Raw genomic sequence first — 9732 nt, 5'->3', positions numbered from 1 at the left:
CAATCTTAAGTATATTTTGGTATCTTTCAAAAACCTTAGATAGATGGGACTGGCGGATCACTTCTCTAATAGACAACCCATAGAACGACGGGGTATCTCTAATCTGATGAGGCGCAGACATTGATAACCTGCACAACACATTACACGATCATCAAGATTAGAAATCATCGGAATATTTTGGTTCATAAGAAACAAATCGTTGTATAAGAAGCAATCTTCAGATTGAATAAAGAAACCTTACACGAAACTCACTGAAACGATGGGAATTTGGATATTCCAACTGTAGAGTAAGCAGTGGTAACAACTATGTTGCGGTTGCACGTAAGACGGAAACAGATGCTCTGGAACAAAGGGAAAGGATGCTTCGACGACTCCAGATGAAAGCAAAGAATCTCCGGTAGAGTGCTTAGAGCGAGAATGGATTGTTTTGAACTATTTGAATCCTACAACATAACGCTTGCTACATACGCAAACTCTGCGGAACGTTTTGGCGCGATAACGATGGAGGGCAGTTTTGTCCTTTTCAAGAACCGACGGTTCAGTTTTCTAGAAGGAGGGCATTTATGTCCGTTCGAGGAAGATGAAGCGAATGGCGGTAAAGGGTACTTAAGTCTTTGTTGCGGCACCAAATTACGATGCAGTATGATACGGACTGTCATCGGGAACCATGCCGGTCTCGATCGTATACGTGGCGCTATTTGGAAGCCCCGAACATGAGATCTCAGTACCGGCCCTGTTCGGGGGGGGAACATATAACCTGCTTTGGTGGTTTACCTTGTAGCCTATTAAGAGACCCAGTTCTCGGTGAGTGTTCTTCGTCATCAAAAAATCTATGAGAACACAACTTGCAAACGTTCTGCAATTAAGTGGACTCACCTATTGCACGTAGAAACATACACACGCCCACGTATACACAAAGATTAAATGACCTCTTTTTAAATTTGAATGCACACCATTGACATGTCTCTAGGAGATATCATACATAAAAGGAGATGTAGTTCTTCATTAACAACTTATATATTGGCGTTCAGACCCTAGATTATCGTATCTATGAGAGAATGAACTGGAGATCCAAATCCTTCATTATGATGATATTTGTAAATATTTGTCCTTTTGGCTTCAAACTTATTCAAATATGGTCATATCCATCCCACTTCCGAGTCCAAGAAGGCACACAAGGACTCCATCTGAGAAGCCAAGCTGGGTCCAGCGCGAGCGTCCCCCATCAACTCCTCGAGCATGGCTTGGTGCAAATGATAGCTTGGTTCCCCACATTCCATCCCAACCCCATCTTTGTTATTGTCACCCTCTACATCATTGACCAACCCCTCACCATTGAATCTCAACAGCTCATAGTCTATCAAATCGGATATCTCAATATAGCGCCCACCAACATTCACATCCTTGAAACCGTCCTCATATGCCACTTCTTTAACGTTTATGTGGGATGTGTCCTCTTGACTCTCTCTGGCTGATTCGTTCTTAGCTGCTACCATGCAGTTGTTGAGCTCATCAGATGGTGGATTCATGGTGTCCATGCAGCTCATGGCCGCCACGCGAACCGCCGGGCTCTCTCGCGGCTTCCCATCGCTCCTCTGCCGCTTGCTTGCCGATCTTTTCAACGGATTCTTGGTCTTCCTAGGGCTGGTGCGTTTCTGGGTAGATAAGGGTGTTTGCTTCTGCTGCAGCTTCTTGACCAGGTTGGTGTTCCAGTAGTTCTTTATTTCATTGTCTGTACGACCTGGTAGTCTGCCTGCTATCAGAGACCATCTTCACCAAGCCAACAACAACAACAACTCGCGTCATTCACCAGGTTAGTTTTACCAATTTACTAGGTTTACTGTATACAATTTATTAGCCAAGACCACCTACGTTGCCCTCATCACTGATGAAGTGATGGAATTCAGGTACTTTTTTTTTTTTTGAGGTGCTCATTTGGGAGAAATTTCTTTCAGGAAAGAAATAATCCAGCAAAGTGTCATAGGCAGCGGACCTCATTCATGATTTTTAGGGAGAGAGAGAGATCAGAGAAAGAGTTGATTTTAGTTCGGCAAAACTCACTAGCTATATAGGTGATCAATAATTGAAAAGCACCTTTCAGTCGGCTCCTTTTTTCTTAAATCTTAATGAGTTTGATGTGAACCCGTAATGGTTCCACTGTTGGCTACTTTTAATGGGGGGGGCACTCATCTGCTTTTGTTGGGGAATGGTTTCTTTAATTAGTACAAGTCATCATTTTTTTTGTTCATAATATATTGACTATGGGCCAAATCAGTTTCACTCATTCCCAAAGTCATCCCTATCTTCGTACCCCTATTTTGGATTTCGTTGATGCAAATTGTTTTGATCAAATCAGACTATAAATGTGAAATTCATCATTCATTTTGTGAAGATAGTAATTTAAATCACCCAAACTGTGTTCCTGATTTTTCGGCGATTCAAAATTCAACGGTTGACAAAACACAAAATTTTGAGATTTAAAAAATCACATTTTTTTATAAAAAAAATACAACCCATGGGTCAATTCTTATGAATATCGACTATGCTGAATCCATCAGATTTGATCAAACCAACTTGCATCGTAAGATTTAAGAAGGTTACGAAGATAGGGGATGAGTGGAACCGAACTGGGAGAGGTCATGCTTTTGACTCAAATGAGATTAAAAAGAATGGGAATGCAAATTGCAGGTATGTGCCCTCTATGTCGTAAAGAGGAAGAAAGCTTCATTCATCTTTTTATTAGTTGCCCAATGATTGTTTATGTGTGGAGAAAGGTGGTGATTTTTGGAATTCCAAGACCCAAAATTTGGATACAAGTGTCGACTAAGTATCAAGAGAGAAGGATCACCTGTTTCCAAGGAGCTTATGCATTCTGATGATGAGCTCTTCCTCATCATCTGAAATATTTCCTCTCTTGATATCAGGTCTCAGATAATTCAACCAACGAAGCCTACAGCTTTTCCCACAACGATTTAATCCTGCAAAAAGAGTTAAAAATGCCGCAATCAAACATGGGATTCACAAAATGCATATAGATTTTGAGAGACCGTCTTGGATGATATTACCAAAATAATGTCTTTAAAAAAAAAAAGATATTACCAAATTAATGATTAATTACGATAGCGGTGCTAGCCATGATTTTCTTTTAATAACGAGAAACCGACCTAGGAATATGGGGGTCACTTAATGGGCCTCCTCTTAGCTAGATAATATACCCCCAGTGGGTGGCCTAGGCCGCAAAGGACTGTTGAGCCAGGTTGTGATCGAACAGCCAAGGCAAGAGAGTCGATTCAGCTGGCATATGAAGAGAGTGTAAAAAGAAGCCAGTTCAAGATGAGAGACAAAGAAATTGAATCAGCTTTGGAAGGTTTCTGCATGTTTAGAAACTCCAATTCTTAGGTTGTAGCCTTTAAAACCTTGTCCTCCCACGGCACAGCGCCTAGGGGACATTCCTTACTCAGGCATTGAATATTCCCACAAAGATTGACATAAAAAATTGCATGAATTAGTCGTGGATGCAAACCAGCCGCATGGTTATCGACTTATTTTACTGCATATCCAATATTAAAACGAAAAAACTAAAAAACACAAAGAGCTACTATTTCATGTTGGGATTGAATGTATGATGAAACCCATCCTATTTCAAATGATGGGATCCGTTTCCTGTGCATAGGGCAGCAAACAACTCTAAACAATTGATTCTCGTTCCCCGCCTGCGTCTCTCTCTCTCTCTCTCTTGAAAGAAGATATCATTGACATGTAGAAAAATAAGAAAGCAGGTACTCTCTCTCTCTCAAGTGCGGGTTTTGAGTAAGAAACTACCTGCTTTCTTAGGTAGAGTTCTCCATCTTCTTTCACCATGAGACTTGACGTAGTCGATCAGGATTTTGTCTTCTTGAGCAGTCCAAGATCCTCTGTTGAGGCCCTCCTTTGAGCAGCAAGGACTTCTACCCATTGTGGAGACTATGGGCTATACACGTCTAGAAACGAAGTGTGTGTGGACTTTTATAGCAAGTCTCCTGCTGACTGCAAGGTGAGGGATAACAAGAGACCCAAACTTCCGTGGAATCTACTACACCTGCCCTAAAGGGGGAGGGCAGATTAGGTACAGTCACATAACACATTCCAATCTTGTCATTACTTGTAGTCTTATGAAAATCCAATGCATAAGCTTTTTGTTTTTGTTTTTTTTTTGTATTTGTTAGTGTATGCATATACTGGCATGATCAAACCATGTAACTTTCATTGTCGCCATTGTTGGCGAAATTAAGACCTCTAGTTTAAGTGGAAATTTAATTATCCCATGTAGAAAAACGTTTGAAGTTTCAAACAGTTCATACCATAATTACTGAAAGCGTGCACTCCCAGAATAGAGTTTTCAAAAGTGGGACCTTTGGAAAAGGGGAAGAGTGCCCTCTCACGTCATTTTCATTTTCCACTCGCTTTTTGTTCGCTTCCCACTCGCTAGCTTCTTGTTTTTTAGTGTTTTTCATGTTATTAATTTTTTTTTTTGGCTTTTCCCTCGCTTTCCACTTTTTCCCCTCGTTTCCTTCACGTTTCCTTTTTTACTTCTCGCACACTTCCAAAATGGCTTTCAAAACGAATGGCACTTCATACTACTTTTTAACTCACTTTTCTGCTTCCTCTTTACCCATTGCTTGCGGCTTTTTGGTAAATATGAAGCATACTGAGAAATTATACAAAGATTTAGATCCTTTTCCTTGCTTTCAGGGAAATAGTTTCTTGGCTACTTGTTTATAAAGATTTAGATCCATTTCCTTGCTTTCCTTGTTAAATAAAGTTGAGTAAATGAAATCTATGATTCTGCCTACCATACAACAATTCTATTATTCATTATAAGATCATTAGAACTAAAATCTGAGGCAAAAAATTTGATACAGTGCATCTATTCCACATTGAACTTGATAGTTTGTTGATGAAATCGGAGCAACCACAGATATTGCATTTGATGCCTCCCATTGCTGATCAGCGCATATCTAAAAAGAATTACAGGGAATCATGCATATCTGAGTCCTAACTAACCAACAAATTAAGCCGAAATAGTTTCATGTCTACTTAGTTCAATCATCATAACTATGGCAGTCGTATGTAAATCTCCTAGTTTTCTTTTGGTTTTTTGAGAGGAAAAACTCCTGGGAACTCAAGTATTCAAGGCACAGTCTCTGAAGTAAGCATGACAACAATTTTACTATTGTTTTCTACAATTCTATATGCCTACATAAACCCTCAACCATTACTGTCATTTTAGAGTATAAAACCCCAAGATGTCAGGGTATTGTGTATTACCAAAAGAACAGCAAATAGCTCACCATTTTCAGACACCATTACGATGATGTTGTATCGAAGCAATGGTGGGAAGGGCAGAGCTGTCAATCAATATATGGTGGTTGTAGCCTTTAAAGCCTTGGCCTTGGCCTGCACCCCCACGGCACAGTGCCCAGGGGACATTCCTTACTCAGTCATTGAATATTCCCACAAAGATTGACTTAAAAATTTGCATGAATTAGTCGTGGATGCAAACCAGCCTCATGGTTATATACTTATTTTACTGCATATCCAATATCAAAAGGAAAAAACTAAAAAAACAAACAAAGAGAACTACTATTTCATCGAAGCAGGTTATATGTCCCCCCCCCCCCCCCCCCCGAACAGGGCAGTTAGCTACATCTCATGTTCGGGGGTCCCAAAGAGCACCACTTATGTAAGCATGTGTGTCTCGTATCCCCATGTTTGTCAGCATTAATTAGCGTTGGAGTTTGATGCAATTGTAAAGATTTAAGTACCCTCTCCTCCATTTGTGCCAAAAAAAATGACGATTCTTGAAAAGGAGTGGTTGTAAAGACTTAAGTGCCCCGAAGATGATTATTTAAGACCCAATCTCTGCACTGCAGGATTATCTGAGAAAGAAATCTCCCCTGGAGGAGGCCATGAATATCAACCATCTCACTCTCTCTCTCCCTTTTATTTCTGCTTCTATGCACATCCAACAGAAGATCTTACATTGCTCCATCAAGCACTGGTTGACCTGCACATTGACTGTTGTGGAGCCTGATTCAGAGTTTTTACCCTTACAGGAGGAGGGTTTGGGGGCTCATCCCAGCGTGGGTAGCATCATTCAACTAAATGAGTTGTAGATCCTAATTCAGAGTTTTTACCCTTACAGGAGAGGGGTCTGGGGGCTCCTCCCAACGTGGGTAGCATCATTCAACTTGAAGAGTTGTGGAGTCTTATTCAAAGTTTTTACCCTTACAGAAAAGGGGGGCCTGAGGGCTCCTCCCAGCGTGGGTAGCATCATTCAACTTGAAGAGTTGTGGAGTCTGATTCAGAGTTTTTACCCTTACAGAAGGGGGTCTAAGGGCTCCTCCCAACGTGGGTAGCATCATTCAACTTGATGAGTTGTGGACTCTGATTCAGAGTTTTTACCCTTATAGGAGGAGGGTTTGGGGGCTCCTCCCAACGTGGATAACATCGTTCAACTTGATTCGTTGTGGAACCTGATTCAGAGTTTTTGCCCTTACAGGAGAAGGGTTTGGGGGCTCCTCCCAGCGTGGGTAGCATCGTTCAACTTGATTCGTTGTGGAGCCTGATTTAGAGTTTTTGCCCTTACAGGAGGGGGGTCCGGGGTCTCCCCCCCAGCACGGGTCCCGGGTGTCGTGGTCAAAAAATGCACAGGGTGTCGTGGTGAGAAAGACATATGTTTGTTCCAAGCAAGGTTGGAAGAAATCAATGGAAAATCCAACAAAGAGCATGCCAGAATCAAGATGTGGATGTCAAGCGAGAATGGTGTTGTGAAACTCAAATAACACAAAATAATAAGGGTCTGGTTTTTAGTTAAAATGGAGAATGAAATGACAATAGAAATTGCTTAAAATTTACAGGAATAAACTAGACTCAATAACGAAGACACCATTTTTTACGAATTTGGAATATGACCTTCGGTTAGGGAGATATGACCCTGACAAGTTAGTCCTAATTCAGGTAACGATTTACAACGATTTGCTTACTGAATAACACTATAAATCACTATAGCGATTTGCGAAAGACACTACAAATCGCTATAGTGAGATTCAAAAATACTATAAATCGCTATAGCGATTTGCGGAAGACACTACAAATCGCTATAGTGAGATCCAAAAACACTATAAATCGCTATAGTGATTTGCGGAAGACACTACAAATCACTGTTGAAAAGCCGGATAACACTATAAATTGTTGTGGGGCTCGTTGGAGACCCGAAAATACTACAACTTGGTGTAGGAAAGCCCGATAACACTACAAATCGTTGTTGGAAGGCCCCAAAAAAAATTGGTCCGGAGGGCGCTGCCCCCCGCCAGGGGCGGCCCCCTCTGGACCCCTGCCCGCTGACCGCGCAGCGGGATCCGTGTCAGAGGGGAGCCCCCGGACCCCCCTCCTGTAAGGGCAAAAACTCTAAATCAGACTCCACAATGAATCAAGTTGAACGATGCTACCCACGCTGGGAGGAGCCCCAAACCCTTCTTCTGTAAGTGCAAAAACTCTGAATCAGACTCCACAACTCTTCAAGTTGAACGATGCTACAGTCAGTGTGCAGGCCAGTCGGTGTTTGATGGAGCAATGTAGGATCGTCTGTTAGATGTGCACAGAAGTAGAGAGAGAAGGGAGAGAGAGTGAGAGGGTTGATGTTCATGGCCTTCTACAGGGAGAACTCTTTGCCTCCCTTGATTTCTTCTCTAGAGAGAGAGAGGGTTTTATAGTGTTTTACGGAGAAAGAAGAAGAAGACTTTGAAGAGTCAACATCATCCTCGACTTTCTGGATGGAGGACATGTTTGTCTTTTTTTGAACGGAGAAAGAAGAAGAAGACTTTGAAGAGTCAACATCATCCTCGACTTTCTGGATGGAGGACATGTTTGTCCTTTTTTTGAACGGAGAAAGAAGAAGACTTTGAAGAGTCAACATCATCCTCGACTTTCTGGATGGAAGACATGTTTGTCCTTTTTTTGAACGGAGAAAGAATAAGAAGACTTTGAAGAGTCAACATCATTCTCGACTTTCTGGATGGAGGGCATGTTTGTCCTTTTTTTGAACTGTTTGTTTTTTCTTTTTTGAATGAAGGGCATTTTTGTCATTTTTTCAAACCATCACTTTATGAGAAGAATAGCAAGAAAGGGTACTTAAGTCTTTGCAACAACACCAGAGTCCGATGCAAAGTTATGCCAACATACACGGGAATACGAGCCCCATGTGCTTGTATACGTGGTGCTCATTCAAAACCCCGAACACAGACGTGGGATTCAGTGAATCATCGGGAGGGGGCATACACCACCCTCCCCTATTTCATGTTGGGAAGCATGTGCATGGGGGCAGCAAAGATTAATTCTAAACAGTTGATTCTCGTTCCTATGTGAGAAACGCCACGTGATGTCACACAATATATATTTTGGAGTGCAAGATGCATGCACATATATACTCACACAAGAAAATATTATTTGGGCCTAATCAGTGGGTGTGCTGCCCACCAGGCAAGCCACCGGTATGATCTTCAAGGTAAATTGATCATGAGCAAGATGAGGATGATAGTGATTAGGCTTGCACGGCTCGGACTCGTCCGAGTAAATAAACAAGCCGAGTTTGAACATAAGTTCAAACTCGTTAAATATAAACGACCTGTAAGCTCAGTTAATAGTCATACAATGGATAGTTTTAGGATATGTATAATCTTTTTTTTTTGATAAAAGGCACAAACAAAGGTTTCATCCAAGTGGGTAGTGTATTTCACGCTTGTGAGAGGTGGGTGTTTTGAATTCCACCCTTCGCACTTTCATTAAAAAAGTTTGTACACATGCTGTTCAAGTTCGGCTTGAGCTCCAGCCAAGCTTGAACATGTCTTTTTCTGAACGATCTGAGATTTTTGAGCCTACGCTCGGTTCGAGACTGCCTTGTGTGCATCTCTAATATGATGATTATAAGAACAAGAATGTTGATGGTGCTGATCAAATAACCCCGCCTGCGTCTCTCTCTCTCTCTCTCTCTCTCTCTCTCTCTCTCTCTCTCTCTCTCTCTCTCTCTCTCTCTCTCTCTCATGTGCAGGTTTTGCGTAAGAAACTACCTGCTTTCTTAGGTAGAGTTCTCCATCTTCCTTCACCATGAGACTTGACGTAGTCGATCAGGATTTTGTCTTCTTGAGCAGTCCAAGAACCTCTGTTGAGGCCCTCCTTTGAGCAGCAAGGACTTCTACCCATTGTGGAGACTGAGCTATACACGTCTACAAACGAAGTGTGTGTGTACTTTTATAGCAGAGTCTCCTGCTGACTGCAAGGTGAGGGATAACAAGAGAACCCAACTTCCTTGGAATCTACAACACCTACCCTAAAGGGTAGGGCAGATCAGACACAATGACATTCCAATCTTGCCATTAATGATTTTTGCCTTTTTTTTTTTTGTATTTGTTAGTGTATGCATACTGGCATGAGCAAACCATGTAACTTTCATTGTTGCCATTGTTGGTGGTTTAAGTGACATTTAATTAATTATCCCATGTAGAAAACCGTTTGAAGTTTCAAACAGTTCATACCATAATTGGAAGCGCGCTCTCCTGGAATAGCGCTTTCAAAGTGGGAAGCGCCACGCTTCTCCTTTTAGGAAAAGGGGAAGCGTGGGAGAAACTCACTTCCCTTCCCTCTCGCATCATTTTCGTTTCCCACTTGTTTTTCTTGTTTCCCATCCGCTTCCTC

The 9732-nt window shown here is 41.7% G+C and overlaps 1 protein-coding gene across 1 annotated transcript; it reads right to left on the bottom strand.

Annotated features, from left to right (window-relative positions):
• Positions 1 to 1139: 1139 nt before the first annotated feature.
• On the bottom strand, positions 1140 to 9240 carry LOC149812155 (transcription factor MYB32-like). The gene is made up of 3 exons (XM_089992990.1): positions 9108 to 9240; positions 2849 to 2978; positions 1140 to 1770 (listed from the first exon to the last, which is right to left on the bottom strand). Exons 1-3 carry the CDS (start codon positions 9238 to 9240, stop codon positions 1140 to 1142), a joined length of 894 nt encoding a protein of 297 aa, XP_089849116.1.
• Between the last annotated feature and the right edge of the window lie 492 nt (positions 9241 to 9732).

This window comes from Nuphar pumila, chromosome 17 (assembly GCF_984573655.1).
Source record: "Nuphar pumila chromosome 17, dmNupPumi1.hap1.1, whole genome shotgun sequence".
Taxonomy (NCBI): Eukaryota; Viridiplantae; Streptophyta; class Magnoliopsida; order Nymphaeales; family Nymphaeaceae; genus Nuphar; species Nuphar pumila.
This window is presented reverse-complemented; position numbering and strand designations above follow the sequence as displayed.